The sequence below is a fragment of the Pipistrellus hanaki genome (genome assembly GCF_964339955.1).
Source record: "Pipistrellus hanaki genome assembly, chromosome: 2".
NCBI lineage: Eukaryota > Metazoa > Chordata > Mammalia > Chiroptera > Vespertilionidae > Pipistrellus > Pipistrellus hanaki.
The window spans coordinates 4,557,768-4,577,818 of NC_140504.1; the positions used below are offsets into that span (position 1 = coordinate 4,557,768).

At 48.5% G+C, this 20,051-nt stretch overlaps 1 protein-coding gene across 1 annotated transcript in view; it reads right to left on the reverse strand.

Moving 5' to 3' along the window:
- Positions 1-20,051, reverse strand: part of DSCAM (DS cell adhesion molecule) — a 392,588-nt gene that overhangs the window by 73,208 nt on the left and 299,329 nt on the right. The window contains exons 16-18 of the mRNA XM_084873582.1: positions 18,540-18,610; positions 5,427-5,667; positions 3,189-3,335 (exon numbers count right to left, since the gene is read on the reverse strand). Coding sequence (XP_084729708.1) covers positions 3,189-3,335; positions 5,427-5,667; positions 18,540-18,610 — 459 coding nt within the window. The remainder of the gene's footprint in view (positions 1-3,188; positions 3,336-5,426; positions 5,668-18,539; positions 18,611-20,051) is intronic.

Sequence of the window (20,051 nt, forward strand, 5' to 3'; positions counted from 1 at the left end):
AGGAGAGAATAGTGTTCCATTCGTTATCAGAGTAAAATGATATGAAAGGAATATAAAAAATATATCCAGAAGGCACACTACTTCTTTTACCCAAAACTATTTTTAGTTATATTTTGAAATGAACTTTGTATGTCTTGATGTATACCCTTTCTTATTCTCCAAGTGTTTTAAGGCAGAAAATCAAATAGGGCTGGGAGTAACTGCTCTGGAGCCGCCCCCCACCACAGCAGTACTGGGGATGGTGTCTGTGTGCTACTTCCTGTTAGAATCCACCCTCTTTGTCCTGAAGACAAAGGGGATGAGAAGGAGCTCAGATTCAGATGGAAGTGGTGACTCTTCAGAATCTGCAGTTTTCCTGGCAGTCTTAGAGGAATTGCTCTGTCAGGCCTCAGCGTTACTAAGCTTTCTGATTATGATGAAATATTCAGACACATCACAGGCATCCTGCGATTTAGCCTATGCTATCAAAGATACGGGAACCAGTTTTATTTTATCTGGTCACATTAGCAATAGCAAGTTGCTGTCTCACACAGATTTTTGGAAACCTTCGGGGCAATTGCTAATCACAGTGGTGGTAATCACCTCAGCCTCTCCAGGCATGTCTGAGTGTGTGCGTGAGTGTGAGTGTGAGTGAGAGTATGTGTGACTGAGTGTATGAACTGTGTGCAGATGTGTGAGTGTGAGTGTGTATGTGTGAATGTGTGAGTGAGTGTGTGTGCAATGTGTCCTCAAGAATCAGTGGGTATAGATCTCTACACAGTCATTACATGTTCTTCATCCACGGGAAACTCAGGACCGCAGCCTGAGGAGCTTGTGCAAAAGCACCCAGGAATTCCATGAGAGCACCTGCTCACTGATGGATGGCGCCTTCTGTAGGTGGCAGGGAAGGCGTGAGGGCTGGTGAGTGGGTTTCTGTTCGGAGGGTTTCTGTCTCATCTTCTCAAAGGTGAGTGTGGGGCTTCTCCACTGGGTATGAAGCACATCACTTTGACCTTCATGCAGTGACTAACAGTATTTGGAACACTCTGCATACCCAAGCATCATTTATTAAGATTATGTGTTTGAATATCCAAATTTTTAAACTTTTAAGAGCATCAAGTTGACGGAACCATATACTAGTAAGCCGCATCGTCCATCACGGGACTTAAGATACTTAGGCAGGGTTGGCAAAGATGAGTGACATGTGGCAGTACGAATGGAGAGTCCTCACTGGACTCTGGAAATGTTTCCAATAAGAAGAAAATGAGTAACTGTAGGGTCACGCTGTCTTTAGGGGAGTGTTAGGGGCTCAGTTTTGTCTTGTTCAAGATGAGGAGTGGGAACCAGATCAGGTCTATGCACTGATACCCTACAGCTTCGCCTCAATACCATAGACACTGTGGCACGTTTTTGTTTTTAATGTTATATCTGTGGGATTTGTAGAAGCATGTCTGGGAGGAGAGAGTGAGGTTGTGGGAGAATCATGTACTTGAACCTGCCCGAGGACTGGTTGTGCACTGCTGGGCTGGTGGGTGTACATTCGGAGATCCTCCCTCGCTCCCCTGTCTGGAACACCCCCGGTGGGTGCTGCATCCTCAGTGCGGAGATGCGTCCAGCACGGAGCAGATGCTCAGCGAACCAGTCTGCTGCAGGGCAAGCAGGTGGCTCTACAGAATGCCTCCCAGTGCCTGGAGCTCAGCAGGGGCTATGCTGGGCATGGAAGGAACCGAGACTCAGTCTCAGCCAGAGAAGCAAGTCTGGCCACAGACAGAACTAGCTGAGGGTTGGACACTGCTAGGGACTGTGCAAATCGCCATCCTCTGCTCCTTCCCTCCTGGGATCAATAGGAGAGCTGCTGGGGCCATTTACCTGCTTGGCAGAGCAGGCCCGGGGTCCTGAGCAGGAGTGGGGTGTATCTAGGGGCTCAGATGTTTTCTCAAACTCAGGAGAGTGTGCACCAGGAGGCCACACCCACTCCGAGGGACTGAAAGACACCCCAGGCCAGAAAGGAGGCAGGGCCCAAGGGCAGGGGTGCAGGAGGAGGCAGAGCCTTGGGGTAAGAGTCCAGGAGGAGGCAGGGCCTTGGGGTAGGGATGCAGGAGAAGGTGGGGCCCGGGGACAGGGGTGCAGGAGGAAGTGAGGTCCAGAGGCAGGGGTGCAGCAGTGGAAGATGTGGGTGTGGGTCTCCAAAATCTTGGCTCATACTCAGTGAGCAGACCTAGGAGCCTTCTTGGTAGGCCACCATGCAGGTGGACACCTATCATGCCCATCGAGGGGGATCAGCCTGGCCCAGGGACACCCACCGTCTGAAAGCAAAGTCACCACATGTATTTGACCTAAGAAACATCTGGCCCCAAACTTTCTGTACTAAAATTTGAAAGGAAAAACTAACATAAAGAAACAAGAAGAATGAGGAAAAAGCAGCAGGGGGAGGGGAAGGAGGATGAGAAACAGGAAGAAGAGGATGCAAACATGGATATGATGGTTCCTCAGGGGGCAATGGCGTCCCCCTCAAGGCATCCTCCATTCCTCTGACCCCCCTGGAGGCCACCTGGGAACTTAGGACGTTGCCCTGCTGAGTTCCTTTGGAGAGAAAGAGGCCAACCTATTAGCAACTACATCACGTGGAACTTTCTAAATACAGACCAAGGTTTGGTGCTGCCTGCAGAGGTTTGACACAGGTACTAATAATTAGGAAAACACACCTATGCCTACATTTCCCACGCTCCGTCCCCTCCTATACCCCCAGTTACTTTTGTGGGGTACGTGATGCCGTAAAGAGCTGAACACACTGAAACCGGTTTGGCTCAGTTGATAGAGCGTCAGCCTGTAGACTGAAAGGTCCCAGGTTTGATTTCAGTCAAGGGCATGTGCCTTGGTTGCGGGCATATCCCCAGTAGGGGGTGTGGAGGAGGCAGCTGATCGATGTTTCTCTCTCATCTATGTTTCTAACTCTCTCTCTCCCTTCCTCTCTGTAAAAAATCAATAAAATATATATTTTTAAAAAGAGCTAAACACACCTATTAACACACTGAATAGGAGATAGGAACAGAAGGAGGCGGGGAAAAGAGGAAGCTGTTCAATGATAAAGAAACGCCCGCCATGTCCTGAACCCACATGGGGACCCGAACCCACATGGGGACCCGGGTCTGCAAATCCCATTGCGTATCTTTTGGGGCAAACACAAGGCCGCCGGTTCACCCTCTCACCTCCGTCCATGAGGTTGGCCCAGTAGATGACTCTGAAGCCCTGGAGGATGCCGTTCAGCGCCTCCTTGGACAGCGTGGACCAGGAAATGGATATGCTTTCCGGTGATGTTGCTATGGCTTGGACGTTTTCAGGGGGGTAGCTGGGCACTGGAATGAAATAATGAGAGTCTGTAATGATGGTAGGTGGTTTTATTAGCAGAGCAATACCGAATCAGCAACCTTAGTTTCATGTATCAATGGGAAAGCCAAAGAAAACAACTGCTCTCGATTCCCAGAATTAAGGAACACTGAATGCTATTCCCCCTGTACAAGTATTATAGGCAACTCAGTAGAATATCATGTGTTTACACATATGTCCTAATAGACTATCACAGTCTCTCTTCCCTTACTTCACTCTAAGGAGGCCGCCCCAGGCCTGAGGAGCTGTGAACACTCAGGATCTTACTGTGTGAGTGAAGGCCAGTGCTTGTCTGGTGTAGTGCCATCACTCCTGTAAGCTATGGCTTTAAGTTGCATTTACTTTGTACCACATGTCCCCTCCCTTTAGTAAAATCTGGGATGTAAATTGGAAGTCCAGCTCCTGAGAAGTATTAAAAAAAAAAAAAAGGCATGTCATCATAGCTTATTTTTCTGCCCCATCTACCCCCGCAGCCCCCTTTCAATACTAAAACTGTTAGATCCTCCCTTGCTGCATTTGAAGCATGGGCCCGGAGAAGGCTTAGCTTCTGACTTAACTGTGGGAGGACTGGCACTTTGTTTGGGATTTGAAAGCAGTGGCTAGGAGCTGGAAGGCCTCCTACTGGGCGTCACCCGTGGCCTGATCTCGCCTTGTTGTTGGATTTGTGTCTCCATGTCTCTATTATTGAAGACCTGAAAGGTCAGGTTAATGAGGTCTTTTTGAGGGGTTTGTGGACCTGCATCTATTTTTGAAGTTGCGGTGTATGTTGGGGAGTAAAGGTGGTCAGTCAGGTCAGTGGAAAAAGAAACCTGAGATGCCTCTCAATCTGTGAGGCTGGACATGGAGATGGAATGGGGACTCAGAGGATCTATCAAAAACATGGACTATGATGCAGGTTAGGAAAACATTTGAAGTATTGTCCCTTATGGAGCTTAGGCAAACCTGAAATGCTGCCTGTAGGAGAGGAGACGAAATACTGACCGAGCCACGAGCATCAAAGGAAAATAGGCATCAAAGCATAAGCTCAGTGCATATGTGGCAAAGATTGTGAAGGCGGAGAGAAAGCCCCCGTCTTTAAGTTCCCAGTTACCTAAGACTTGTCTTTCTCTAAAAGATCGTCAGAAACTCCCAATGGATGCCATCAATTTCTCCCAAAGAGGACATTGTGTATTGATAAAGAAACGCCTCAAACCCATGATCCCGTGGGCAGCTGCACAAGAGCTATTGCAATGCATGCTTGTTGCCTTCCTATCTGCTACTTATTCTGCAGTTAACCCCCATCTCATCTCTGCACCCACAACGCCCGCCCTGCCTCTGGGCACCAGGAGGCGCTGTCTTTTCAAGCACTACCATTAATCCTAGCTTTCAGGTTTCCTTCCCTGTCCTGAAAAGCGAGAATTAATTCTTATGGTCACTAGGGGGCGCGCCAGCACCGTGAGATTTGCTCCAAAGGCCACTCATGGTGTGTTCCCTGATCTCAGATGCTTGAAAATAGAAAGCAATCGTAAAAAGAAAAAAAAAAAAAAGAAAGAAAGAAAGAAAGAAAGAAAGAAAGAAAGAAAGAAAGAAAGAAAGAAAGAAAGAAAGAAAGAAAGAAAGAAAGAAAGAAAGAAAGAAAGGAAGGAAGGAAGGAAGGAAGGAAGGAAGGAAGGAAGAAAGAAAGAAAGAAAGAAAGAAAGAAAGAGGGAAAAAATAACCCTCCTGAACATTGATTTGGGAGAAATTCTTAGAAAACAGGATTTCTGCATTCTGGTCAGGAGAGCCTGGTGCTACGAGGGAAAAGCCCAATTCTTGTTTGCAAGTGCATGAGAAAGATGCTGGAGAGGAAATGGATTTGGGCTTTGCACTCCAGACTTGTCAAGGGCGGGACCCAATTCATGCAGTGCTGGAGTTAATAAGGGCCAGCTCCCCCATGGAGACCCCAACCACCAGCAGGCCAGCTGCCTCTGTCACTGCAAAGCCAGCCCAGCAGGGGCCAGGTTGTGGAGATCCAGCACCCCAACCAGAACAAACCCTGGAGGAAAAAAGCCAGGAGCCTGGGCCCAGCCCAGCGGACCTACCATCCTCGAGGGTGGTGGTGATGATTTCCTGAGAAGAAGGCCCCGTGCCGGCCCGGTTACATGCCTGCACCACCAGGCCGTACTGGGTGAACTTGTTGAGGTTGTCCAGGGTGTAGATCTCGCTGTCCCCGGTGGTGTCGATGCTGATGATGTTGAACTGGAAGTTGCCCCCAGTGCTGTACTCGCGGTAGCCGATTTGGTAGCCTCGGATGATGCCATTTTGCAAATGTTTCTTGGGAGCCTGTGCAGGAGAGGAAAGAAGACGCTAAAGAAGACTCCACCGGAGGGAGAGCAGCGCCTACCCCTTTGTCAGGGAGGTGAAAATGAAATCAAATAACCATGGGAATAATAATAACAGAGTGTAGTCATGGGAACCGCATCAGGAGAAGCCTCTGCAGGTAGAGGGCCTGCTCTCGGCCAGGGCTCTTCCTTCCCCTGGATGGATGCAGCAGCGGCCCTGACCGCAGCCCCATGACCCAGCGCCACCCGCCCCAGGGACACAGGAGGTCACAGGCCTGAGGGACAGGGTGGGGTCTGGCACCGGGCCTGTGTTCTCCACCCCTCCTCATGCTGCCATGGCTGGCTTCTCTAAGTGTTTTGGGAAGAGGGCTTGTGTTTGTGGGGTCTCAGCGTACACCAGCCCTCACAAGGTCACCTGATAAAATCTATTGCGCTGGACACTCGGCCAGGTAGTTCCCAGCACTGGGGGACAGAATTTTTAAAAATATGTTTTTATTGATTTTTAGAAAGAGAGGGCGAGGGTGAGACAGAGAGAAGCACTGATGTAAGAGAGAAACATTGATAGGCTGTCTGCTGTACCAGGGGACATGTGCCCCAACCAGGAATCGAACCAGTGACCTTTCGGTGTACAGGACGATGCTCAACCAACCGCCACAGCGTCCGGGGCCAGAACTGATTTAAAAAATGGTTGGTTCCTTCCTTCTTGGGGCTCACACTCGAAATGGAAATTCCAGAGGAAAGGCATTTCCAGGTTGAAAGTTGGATGTGAAGGGGAGTCCACTGCTCACAGGGTCATTTTGGGACATTTACGGTGATTTAAATTGGGCCGGGCGAGGCCCGAGTTAGCTTTCCTCTGCTGATGGTGAAGGGTCCGCTCAGTCAAAGGCAGGGCAATTTTGGCTGACATGTTGGCCTTTTAAGAGAAACCAGATTCTTCTCAAATATGTTATAAGAACACTGTCAAAATGATACTGTAAACTAATAAAGGTTTTGTAGACTTTTAGGCAGTCAATAGACACGTGTATGTGCATATAAGTGTGCGTGTGTGTTTTATATATACACGCACACTTATACGTGTTATGTATGCATGTGCTTATGTGTTGGAGTGCATGCATACATGTGCATGTGCATGTGCATGTAGGTGTATGTATGTGAGCACATGTGTGTGTATGCATTTCAGTACAAACCATGGATTTTGATCTCTCAGGGCTCTGAAATGTGTTTTCTGCCCTGAAAATGCTTAGCGATCCAGCTGGCAAGAGGAAACAAACACTTCAGGGGCCATGGAGAAGTCTGAAGTGTCCAAGTGTGCGGTAGAGGACGGTGAGGGCCAGCAGGCTTCCAGAAGTGGTGCGATGAGAGTGGTCGCAGCAGCCAGAAGAGGCAGAGCCCAGGTGGGCATGGAAGGGGAGGGGAGTGGAGGGGAGGTGGGTGGAGCCTGCAGAGGGGGGCAGAAATAGGACAAAGCCTGGGAGGAGCCTAAACCACAGCAGTGGCATGCAGATAGAAGAGCTGCCTGGGGGCTAGTCCTTGGCCAGCAGACACAGGTGCACGAGGGAGTCCACAGTGAGAAGGCAGAAGAAGGTGTGAGCAGCAGCGGCATGAATGAGTTCAGCAAATATTTATGGATTTGCCTAACAGGTCCACCTCCCCCTGGGCTCAGATGCCTCCAGCTGCCTTTAGGTGTGAGTTTGAGTGACACAGGAGCAGTAAAGTCACAGTTCTCTTTAGAGTCAGTTTCCTCCTTTACGGTTTTCTTGGATTCCCGCTGCTTTTCTCAACCGCTCTGATTTCAGGCATTAACACGATGTTAACAGGTATCCATGGGACCATCATGTGAACCACGGCTATTTCAGTCGAGTAGGCACCATTAGACCCGAACTAACTGTAGTTATAAGCAAATGTCTTCGCCAAGCAAGTCAAACTCGAAGGCTCACATGGGACCGAATAAACGAGGTATGCGGCCCGCGGGCTGTGAGTTTGACATGCTTGTGCAGTCCTGTTTTCACATGAGTAACTATGACTTTTCACTTTGCTTTGAATTCCCATACGAAGGTTTTAGATTTTGAGACTCTGATTACCTGGAATTTGTTTACCTGAATCACTGAATTGCATTTGTATCATTTAATTAATTATTACAATTAATTTTCCTGCAAAAGTAATCTAAAAGTCAAATTTAAAACAAAGAGACTTCTATTTCACACAGCTTTTAAATATGAAACACAGTGACCCCAGTATAAAGGCTATGTTTTTTAAAAATTAGGTTTATGCCCATTAGGTATCCTAATTTTTCAACAGAATCCTTGTGAAGCTTTTTTTATTTTATTTTATTTTATTTTTTTAAAAGATTTTTAAAGAAGAGAGGAAGGGAAAGGGAGAGAGAAAAAAATATCGATGAGAGAGAAACATCCACTGGCTGCCTCCTGCACTAGGGATCGAGCCTGCAACCTGAGCAAATGCCCTGACCCAGAATCAAACCCCAGCAAGCCTTTGGTGCAGGGAGGACACCCCACCAGCTGAGCCACACCGGCCATGGCTCCCTGGGAGGCTTGAAGCCGCCCTCAGACACTATGTCAGGGTCCCAGTATGAGGGCAATGAAGGCAGACCAAGAAGAAAGCATGGGGAAGGGGGAAAATGCCCACAAGAACATGTGTGCACACAGTAACCAGGATTACAATCCCCTCTGCAAGTAGAGGGACCTGCTTGCTGACATTTAGCTCCTTGGGTTTGGGGGCATTAATCACAGCTGTGATCTGTTTGCACAGTAGGTGGAGAAATCTGTTCCCCCCTCCCCATGGGTAAAAAAAAACAAAAAAAACAAACAACCCACAAACCATTCTAACTAGCTTAAATACAATAGACAGCATAGGTGTTTTTGTTCTGCCTGGTTTCAACAGTTGGTTAAAAATAAATAAATTTTGCTCGCCCAGCATGGCTCAGTGGGTGAGTGTTGACCTGTGAACCAGGAGGTCACAGTTGAATTCCCAGTCAGGGCACATGCCCGGGTTGTGGGCTCAATCCCCTGTAGGGGCCCTGCAGGAGACAGCTGATCGATGATTCTCTCTCATCATTGATATTTCTCTCTCTCTTCCTTTCTATCTGAAATAAAATAAAAATAAAAACAAAAACATTTAAATAAATATTTACATTCTTCCTCTTTTTTTTTTTTTTTTAAAAAAAAAATGTATTTTTATTGATTCCAGGAAGGAAGGAAGAGGGAGAGATAGAAACATCAATGATGAGAGATGTTTCTCCTGCACGCCCCCCACTGGGGAACAACCCAAAAACCAGGGCATTGTGCCCTTGACTGGAATCAAACCCGGACCCTTCAGTCCACAGGCAGATGCTCTATCCACTGAGCCAAAGCAGCTAGGGTTTTACATTCTTCTTAGAACTAAATTTTAACCCTGCTAGTCCTTCTTAGAATTAGATCTTAATCCTGCTATGCCATGGTTTTTGCTTTTTGTTTTTGCCTGTTAGATTCTTCTGAGCCCATTTATTTGGACTGTGTCACCCATTTATTTTTCTTTCTAAAAACAAGGATTCCAGAGAGTTTGTTCACCTGTGCAGCCAGCTGGCGGGTAATGTATGCTTTCAATTAGGATCATTCCAGACAGACCTACAGATTCACAGCAAATCTCACCTCTTATGCGCATTAAAAGGAGGACTTTGGAAAGTATGTGAGTGGAAAAAAAAAAAAACCTAAACCCTTCTGCATTTACTCTGCATTTGGGAGCCAGCGGTCCGAGCCCCTCCCAGAAAGAGCCTGCTGGTCTTCCCAGACCGCGAGGGTACCCAGGGCCCTGTGCTTGCCCGCGCTCAGCACTCCTGAATGGACTGCAGTGCCAAGAGCAGGCCCTGCCTACTCACTGCCACGTTCACATGAAAGAATTCATCGTCGTTCCCTATGGAATGCTCCTTTCCTTTCATTTACCTTTGGGTCCAGTAAAGATCCCAATTTCTTTTCTTTTTGTCTCACAACCTGCCCTAGGTGGCCCTCTGGGCCCCCTTCCCAGCCTGGCCTTTATTTTCTTCCTGTCCTCTCTCTCTAAAGCCTTTTTTCACCCTTCCCAGTGCCCTTCCTCCAGCCTCCTCGTCCCTCCCGCTTCCTCTGAGAAAAGGTCTCTTCCCATCTCCATGACAACAGTGGCACCTGTGTCTTGCTCGTCCATCCCAATCAGCCAGCAGCTGCCCCTGGCAGATTCCTCGGTCCTAAGAGAGCTGGCGCCAGCAGGGATGTGCGGATGCGCAGGGCACCCTCGCTCGGATGTGAGTGATTAGCCAGGCATGGCTTCTTCTCAGAGCCGCACCAGGCCCTGCTCCTGCCCCCTCCCCTGCCCACTGCAGGGACTGCATTTGCAGGCAGTCAGGGCACTGCGGGGGCGAGCACACAGCCTCCACGGCAGAATTCCGCAGTCCGAGAACACGCATGGCTCCTGCGTGCTGAGTGATTCCATTGCAAAATGAATTGAAAATTCCCTTTGGATCCCTCCAAACTCAGGTGCAATGCACCCTGACCCATTTCCCTTTGATGACGGGGTGGGGGCTGCCTTTGCATCTCCTCCAGCCTTCCCTGCCCCTCAGTGCACACAGGCAGGAACAGGCCTGGTCTGCGTGAGGCTTCGTGTGTGTGTGTGTGTGTGTGTGTGTGTGTGTGTGTGTGTGTGTGTAAGTGGGGGGGCAGTGCACTGCGGTGACTCTGTGATTGAACTACAACGTGGCGCTTGCGGAGCTGAAGGTTTGTGCAGCACATTAGGGAAGGAATCTGGGAGAGGTGACTTTCCCAAACAGGGGCAGAGGGACCCCCGGGAAGGGGGCACGTCACCGGAGCCTGAAGGAAGACCAGCCATTGCGAGGACAGGGCAACAAAAGCAATCAGCATCCTCCACTGCATGGAGGAGCAGAGATGACCCAGGGTGGAGCAGAACGCCCAGGGTGACCTGGGGGAGGAGCTGGGGTGCTTGTCAGGGCGGGGATGTGGTGGGAGCTCAAGGAACATGGGGCCCACCCTGAGCTTTGGAATCAGAAATCCATGAGGGGTCAGGGGGCTGGTGACCTGCGTTGTAACAAGCCCAACAGGGGAGCCTGGTGCATGCTGGGGTCTGAGCACCCCGTTGTCACTGGGGAGTCATTAAAAGGCTGAGGATTGGCCTCACTTGGGATGGACGATTTAGCTAAAAAGCAATGACTCTGCATTCCCCGATTTTCCAGGTCACCGGTAACCCAATGTCCTGGTTGCTCTCTGCAGAACAATAGGGAACAAATGCAAATAGACTGGAGACCTTCACAGCTCTGTAAGTCACCCCGGAGCGAGGGGACACGTGACACCTGGGCCTTGGCTGCAGAAGGGACAGACACCCAGCTGGACGGAGCAGAGCTGTGGCTCCATCAAGGACTCACAGCACAGCCTCCCCAGGTGAATGGGGAATGCTTTGGAGGGAATGAAGTCAGAGAGAGGAGAAATCTCAGGTCATTGCCTCCAAGTGTGTTTTCATTTCTGTCTCTTCTTAGAGTCAAATTACAGTATGTAATTTGGTCTTATACAGGTAAGTACGGCCAACCATGTGCCCCCCACCCCCTTCCCCAACATTGCTGTCCATCGAGGGCCAGGAAAGGGTGAGGGAGGTCTGAAATAAAGAGTGGGCACATGATCTGACAATGAGATGTGCTCAGAACAACGAAGAGAAATTCAGGTTTGAGAAATGATTTCAGAGAGGAAGGGAGAGAGAGATGGAAACATCAATGGTGAGAGAGAATCACTTGTGGCTGCCTCCCTCATGTCCTCTATTGGGGATCGAGCTCACAACCCAAACTTGTGTCCTGTCTGGGAATTGAACCATGACCTCCTGGTTCATAGGTCAATACTCAACCACTGAGGAACTATGTCCAGGCTCTGTCTAGCATTTTATTTTATTTTTTAAGTATTTTTTTTCTGTCCAGTATTTTAAATGATGAAGGTAACATCAGCCTGTTTGCCTTACCTTGGAAAAGATGTCTGCAACATAGCAGGTGTCATTTGATGTCTATGGACTTCTTGTTTAGACATAGGTTTTCTTTTATTTTCTTTTTCATTTTAATTCTGTGCTCCAAGTACTAACTTATCTACCTCATCTGATTTCTCTAATGAAATGAGAAAAGTCACCAGCAAGTTGGCTCCATGACAGCAAAGAAAATTAAGCACATTAAATAGTGTGCACTCATCCGCTCCTTCCACAGATTCCATTCCATTTATGTATAGTCATGTGCTGCTTAACAACAGGACATGTTCTGAAAAATGCGTCCTTAAGAGGTTTTGTTGTTGCATGAGCATCACAGAACACACTTATGCAAATGATGGGATATCCCACTGTGCACCTGGGCCGTGCGGGTTACCACCTTCATATGTGCTGTTCATTATGGACAGAGGCATCCTTATGCCATATTCACTTTAATGTGACCTTCAGGTTTGTTCTCTGTGAAAAGTGGAGTCGGTATTTTATGAAAATCAGTAAAACTATACCGCAGGCAGTCTTTTGAATGTTTTTCTTGAAATTACTACTTCTTTATCTGTTACTAGATTATTTGATATACAAAAGTTATTCATCAGGAAAATGTCATAATATTTGCATTTACTGGGACATCTTTACTATCAGAAAGGACCCTGCTGTCCAGAGCCATCAGAGGGTTGAGCATCCAGAATGGGGATCAAATCTGGGCTGTTATTCAAGGACCAACCTACATACTCTACCTGCTCTCATGTTGTCTGTTCCCATGGCTCTCCAGCCTGTGCTATGAGCAGAACAGGAAGAGAACTTGCCAGTGAGATGCACTGTTATCTATTTGGCCATGACATAAGGGAGAGGGCACTCAGACTGACACTGCTGAAAAGGGTTCAAGTCTCAGCAATGACAAAGCAACTGGCTCAAGGTCACTTTTATTGATGTAGAGACTAGAAGGTATCTAATTTTCTTGAAGTCCAATCTTAAGTCACCTTCATACTATGTCACAGTATTCTTATATACAATTTACTTGCTGTAGATGCATTTAACTTATGCTAATCCTATTTTATGCATAATGTAATAGCATACTGTCCAGTTACATTTGTCTGTATACTTCTCATTTTTCACTGTAAATATAACATGGTCATACACATCTCTGACACTAAGTTTTCATTGCTAAAATCACTTATAGTATGCTTACTAGATAATTAAGTAATTTTTAGTATTATTCTGACCATGAGCAATTTTTATCCTAATAGCCTAACTTTAGAACTTGGAATCCACTTATAAAGTCTGATGTTGATGTACTAAATCAAGAAAGACCTAGGGCTGCTCATCAATAGAAGTCCAGAATGTGCCCAGCCAGCATGGTTCTGTGGTTGAGCGTTGGCTTATAAATCAGGAGGTCATGGTTCAATTCCTGGTCAGGTTAGGGCACAGGTCCAGGTTGTGGGCTCCATCTCCAGTTTCGGGGTGTGCAGGAGGCAGCTCATCAATGATTCTCTCTCATCATTGATGTTTCTCTCTCTTTCCCCCTCTCCCTTCCTCTCTGAAATCAATATTAATATATATATATATATATATATATATATATATATATATATATATATATATATATTATTGATTTTTTACAGAGGGAAGGGAGAGAGATAGAGAGCTAGAAACATCGATGAGAGAGAAACATTGACCAGCTGCCTCTTGCACACCCCCTACTGGGGATGTCCCTGCAACCCAGGTACATGCCCTTGACCGGAATCGAACCTGGGACCTTTCAGTCCGCAGACCGATGCTCTACCACTGAGCCAAACCGGTTTAGGCTAAATATATATATATTTTTAAAGTCCAGAATGCTCTTGTAGTTGTAGCCTTGATTCCTACTCATTAATCTTACTTGCACTTTGATGCTCAACCACTGAGCCATGCCGGACGGGCTCTTAGTTGCATTTTTAATAAAAATTCTCTAAGTAAAAGAAAACAAGGCCATCCTTGCTTCCCAGCTCCTTGTAACCTGCTAGCTTATAACCTAACCATCTAAAGAGAATGGTGGACGTGCCCGTCTCTGATGTCCTACACGGTGCCGGGTTCACCCAGGCTCCATGCAAAGCTTTCAGAAGAAACCATCTGAAAGGATTGCCAACTGGGGAATGTACATGGCCTCCTTCCTAGTCTCCAGTCCAAGTTCAATTTATGTCCTGTCAGGGTCCATTAGCCGGAGAGCCACAGCTTTCTACTGGGACTGAATGGAGACATGTTTCCTATGCTGAGCCCCAGCCAAGGTCTCCCCCAGCACGCCATGGATCCCACACTCTTGGCAGTGGAACTGCTTTTGTGCAAGTGGCAGCATCTTCCCACTGCACTCGGAGGCAGGAAACCAAGAGGACTGCCTGCTGGGGGTGGGAGGCCAGCCAGGCGCCTTCCACCGGCCGCTGTTGGCTGTGCTCTGGGAAGATAACTGGGGGTTTTGGAGAAGACCAATCACAGGCCTACATCTAGAGGGCTAATTCAATAGACAGATGGACAGGGATGTAGACTCCATCCCAAATGATGCAAATAAGCAATGAATGGCTATAGGAACGGTCTCTGTATAGTTTATATACCCACGGAAAGTAAGATGCGTATGTAGTCAGGTAAGGCTTTCTAAGGAGTCCAGAGGCTTCCAAAGGAAAAACTGCCCTCCTTGATATAAATTATTTAACACAAATGTGAACACTGGGAGTGATTCCAATATTTCTTTAATAAAATTAACTGCTTCTGCTGAGGATATGGTGAACAAACAAATATTCCCTCTACCTTCACAATGCTTATAGTCTAGCCATCCGTAATAAGTCAAGAGAGAAGGATCGTACTCTATATGAATGATCCGAAGATTTTGAAATTTTAGTTTTTTATGTTCTCTTGTTACAGAGGAAAGACTTATTAAAGTAAAGAGGGCTGACAGTCCCTTAAGTTCTCATAAGGCATGAAGGCCATCAGGCTTTTTGATAAAGATGCTATAAATCCAACCCTAGCACCAACTTATTTGTTCATAAAAGTAAACTTTTCTAATGTTTCATAGCCTAAGGATTAAAGCGAGAGTGAAACATTTGAGCAAAATTAATTCCACTGATATAGAAACATAGAGTGTTGACTTATTCAAGTTACTCTATTTATAGTTTGGTAAGAAAATGACAGTAGGTAAAAATGTCCATTTTCCCTGTGTTCTCTAACTCGAATGGGGTCGGGGAGAAATTATAACATGAGGGTGGAAGGAACCAGAAAAGACACTGGTATTTGTTGAACCTTACTGTGGTGAACCACCACCTTGGCCTGCACAGGCACCCATGTGTGAGTTGCTTAGAAGCCCACAGACAGTGGGGCAGCTGGGGTGGGGTCCTCACCGTGATAGCCCTCTGATCTTAGGTATGTCCTTCCAGCTTCAGGAACCCCCTCCGTGGAAAACGGGGTCCTCTCAGGGCTCAGACCTTATGACAGAATCATGCAAGCGATGGGTGCGGCACCGGCAGAGTGCAGGTGCTCAGGGAGACGCCTTGCCCAGGACTCCCAGGATGCACCTGGGCGGCGAGCAGGTGCTCCTTTCCCAACACACATGCCATTTCCTGGAGGCAAAGGGGTTTCAGGGCGGGAGCCGAGTGGAGCCCGCAGCTCATTAAATCATTCCGATGAAGGTCACTGGCTTTACAAGGCAGGCTTAGCCCTTTCCCGCTGCAAGAGCTCGTCGTGGCAGCGTATAATAGATGGTAATGAAGGCCCAATTAGGTAGAATTATTGGGGATTGTGGGGATACGGTGTTCTCATTAAGAGCACTCTTCAGATTGCTGATATTTAATTACGTCCCCAAATACTCCATATTCATACTTTATGGAAGCCATGTATGTGTCTCTTCTGGAACATGGCTTCCCCTAAATAAAATCTCGGCCAGAGGATATGACACTGGGGCTCAAGAAAGTGGTACAGCTGTTAGGATTTTTACCCCGAGTCCTCAGCCTCCCCATGGTTTTCAGCACCGCAGAACCTAAGCAAAAACTCTCATTATTTGGGACAGCCCGTGGCTCTAAAAGAATTCCTCATTCAAAACAAAATGTTTACATCAATAGGAAAAACATCTCTGCCTCACGTCTCTCTGGAGAAATGTTTTGCAATCAAAGATGAATGAGACACTCCCTGCCTCTGAGTAGCCCAGAGAACAGCAGAGAGATGCGGCTGAATGGATGCAGAGACCTTGTGATGGCAACAGCAGTGAGCCATTTCTAAGGGTAACGGGTGACACAGAGGGTCAAACCACCACTTCCACCTTGGAGATCCACACCTGGCCACCGAGACGCACACCAGATGGGAGGGCTGAGTGAGGGCGACTGGACAGGCGAGGGGAGAAGGGCATGGAGAGTGTGCGATGGCAGAGGAGAAGGAGAGAGATGGACAGTTCAGGGGACCTGCATGGTCTCCCATAACTGGGGGAAGGACCAAGCGACAAACCTGTAACAGGCCCTGCAGCCTGAGTTTGACTGGCCTAGAGCGTCTTTTGGGTTTTGGTCTCTCTTCAGTAGGCCTGAGCCCCCTGTGCCAGACTTGATAATGCCAACATTAGAAGTTTATCTTTGACAAAAGAATTAACAAATCAAAGGGGAAAGCTGTTCATTTTGCTAACAGCAGGTGTATGTTACAGAAGGGTTGCTGGTAGAATAGTTAAGTTGAACATCTGTCCCTGGAGTTATAGAAAGCCACTGCCCTGGCCGTTAAGAGGTTTAGCAACTACAGGAGCCATTTTCCCACCCAAACCCCAGAGCTCTTCTCCCTTCTAAGGTGCGCCCCTCCTTGGAGCACATCCTTTACCTCCCATCAGTTGCCTGTGACCCTGAGTGAATGAGTTCCACCACAGTCTTACATACAATCCCGGTGTTCGCATCCCAGCTGCCTGCAGTGGGCTCCCTCCTGGGCTAACCTAACTGCTCCTTTCCTTCCGCCCTTCCTCCTCCTCCTCTCCTGCCACCTCCCGACACTAACTGTAAACCGGGAACTTTTCCCATGAAGGAAAGGCATACTGTGCGCACCAGGCCATATCCCGCTTTGCATCTGCTTTAGATGATGGATGAGCGCACAACGTGGTTGAGTGGGACACTCTCCTTATGTAATCGGGCCAACGAAGGGGCAGCCCTTACCTCATCCGGTGTGAGATCAACCACAGGCCCGTCTGTGTGCGGACAGGCCGGTCAACAACCCCCGCTATGGAGACAGATCCCTGGTCCGTGAACAGCATCCTACAGCCGGTTCACGATCGCATGGGAACAAGGCTTCCTCTGAACGGCCCCTGCCGTGTTCATGCTTTCGGCGTTCAGAGGAAATGTAACTGCAATTACTGACTTTGCTGCTGCGTTTGATGGAGATGAAAGAAGGTGAAGCCTTTAGAGCCTGAAGGGTTCCCATGCTTAGTTACAAGGGCTCTGTGGACAGACACCTCTCTCAAGCGGGCCCCCAAAAGCCATAGGGGCCACGGCAATCGCTGGCCTTTTTTCAGGGGTGCACACATGACAGGGAAGGAGGAGGGCGAGTGGGTGAGACTTCCAGCCTTTCATCCAGCCAGAGCGAGCCAGCGCTCCGTTTGTAGAGTGGCCGGGGCGCGGGAGGGGTCAGGGCTTGCTGAGTGCCTTTCACGACACGTGTGTGATGCTCACAGCTGGCAGATGTGCTCACAAAGACGAATGACCCCCTCCCCCCACTGCGGCCGGACTGTCTGAACAGCTGAACCCTCGTGGCCTGCTGCCTGCTGGCATCGCAACTCACTGACACAAAGGGGCCTGCCGCCGGGGCTCGTGTGAACAACAAAGGGGTTCCCGCCCCTGCAATGAAAACCCCCTTTAGACGGACGTTGGGCACTGAGTGACAGAGCTCAGCTCCAGGGGAAAACAAGGCCGGGCTTGGTTTCGATGGTTCAGGGGGGGTGCGCCTGAGACTCCTCACTGGGCCCCTCCCCTTCTCGGAGTGAGAAGGCAGGAAAAAGGGGGAGGCAAGAGGCAAGGAGAAACCCATGCCGTGAGAGAAACCCGGAATGGGATGGGTGAGCGTAACTTCACAGATGTTTTGACCCAACAACAAGCACCCGAGTTACAGTGGAGTTTGGCCCAAAGTGGTTGTTTCCAAGAGCACACGAAGGGGTGACTAGTTCCCAGTGTGGTTTTACCCACCAGGTAAGTGACGCCAGGTGAGGTCCCCGGGGAGCGGTGCCTAATGCGCTAGTCTGTGATGAGCTGGCACCGGAATAAGGCTGTACAGCTGGCTTTATTGGGAGCTTTGCTGTGGAACCCTGGGAGAGACAAAGCAGCCTTCTGTCTGCACGTGACTCAAGCTTCCTTCCTCTTCCAGCATTGGCCAAGGCCCCCTGCTGGCCAGCAGCATCTGCACCTGCCAGCTGAACATGAGGGACCACTGCATGGGATGCAGCCTGCTGGATGGTGAGGAAATGGTGGGCTGGGGGTGTGTGCTCAAGGACACAGCTAGCAGGTGGCACAGGGAGGACTTCCCTCCTTCCTGCCAGCTCAGTGGGCTCGCCACACACCGTGATTGCCACTTAGGAAAAGCAATTAGAAACGGTCTCCCCCAGGGGGCAATCAGAGGTGCATTCAGGCAGTCTTTCCACGATTTGTCTGGAGACCAGCACTTAGGACTCAATCAGGATTCAAAGAATAAAAATAAGACACAGCCCTGCCACTCTCTGTGGATGTGGAATTTGCTGTAAAAGTATGAGAAATGTGGACACAGATCCTGAATTTTAAGAAAAGGGCTTTTAACCTAATTTGGCGGAACTGAATGTTAGTGTCTCAGCATCGTAACAGGTAACATGAGTGAGGTGTTCGCCTCCATGGGAACCGTGCCGGGAAAGCAAGTGTCTGCTTGGTTTACCTTCCAGGTGACCCTGATGCTCTGAGACGAGATGGGCTCCAGGTGGACTTCCTGAGGTGGGCCATCAGGAGCTGAAAGACCAAAACCCCCACACACACCGTTAGAGGCGGGTTCCACATGGACTGACACCTATACAGCAGGGCCAGGCCCGAAGACAGGCCGCTCAGCACCAATACGTGTGTTGGGGGGCACACCAATCTGGCAGAGTCACTGTGCACTGAGTACCCGGGAAAAGTGACTCTCCAGGGTGTCCTCACCTCCTTCTTCTCCATGGCCTTGACAGCTTGATCAGTAAACTCAAGTGTGAGCAAGTCAATGGGTAACACAAGACATTTCTTTTATAAACTCTACCTGTGGAGTTGTTGAGTGAAGGCCCTTCTCTTTTCCTTGGAAGTCTCTGTTAGTGACATGGCTTTGGGGTTGACCAGCTACTCAGAGCTACTGAGGCAGAGAGAGAGAGGATCCTTCTGCCTGAGTCTCTGTGTTTGCTTTAGTTCTTCATACTTTCCAATTAAAAAATCTTGTTAATAGGGGCCATGGCCACAAATGGCAGAAGCAAAGTTAAAAAGCCAAAGTGTTCAACTCACACCAACCTATTTCAAATGGCTGTTGGGTTCCAATCACATCCAGTCAATTAGCACGTATCAGAAATGTACTGTGTGCCCAGTACATTGTGTAGAACTAAGGGATGTTGAGAATGCTTGTCCCCCTGAGTTTGTGATCTAACCAGGACAGATGAGATGACACAGCTATAGTCAAGTGTCATCTGAGAAGCAGAAGCAAACAGTGGCCCAGGAGTCAGCAGGGAGAGACCGTTTTGAATGGAAAGGTGTTGTTGGGTTGATGACTGCAGTCACAAAGCCCATTTCTGTGGACACGGTGCCCTTGGCAGAAGGGTGAGGAGCACAGGGGCTAAGAAAGCAGAAGTAGTGAATGTAAGCTCGTTGTGAAGAATTTGAAAGTGAAAGGAAGAGTAGAGGTGGAGGTCAGATTGGAGACTGGCAAGGTCAAGGGGAGTGTTTCCCTTTTTTCAGAGAAAGGAGTTTTGAGCAATAACAGGATGCACAGGTGCTTCTTGTCTTGCCAGGGGGTTATGTCCTAATGAACCCACTGACAGTTGAAAACATCGTAAATAAAAATAAATTGAGTACCACACCATAGTCTATGGTTATTCACCCTTGTGATCACGTGGCTGGGAGCTGTGGCTCCCTGCACCTGCCCAGCCTCACCAACGTATCATCCAGTGTATTGCTAGCCCAGGAAGAGGTCAACATTCACTTGGGAGTATGGTTTCTACTGAATGCCTATCACTTTGGCACCATGATAAAGTCAAAAAACCAAAAGTCATCTCAGCCAGTGTGCTCAATGGCTGAGCATCAACCCATGAATCAGGAGGCCATGGCTGGAGTCCTAGTCACATGCCAGGGTTGTGGGCTCAATTCCCAGTGTGGGGTATATAGGAGGCAGCTGATCAATGATTCTCTCTGATCATTGATGTGTCTATCTCTCTCT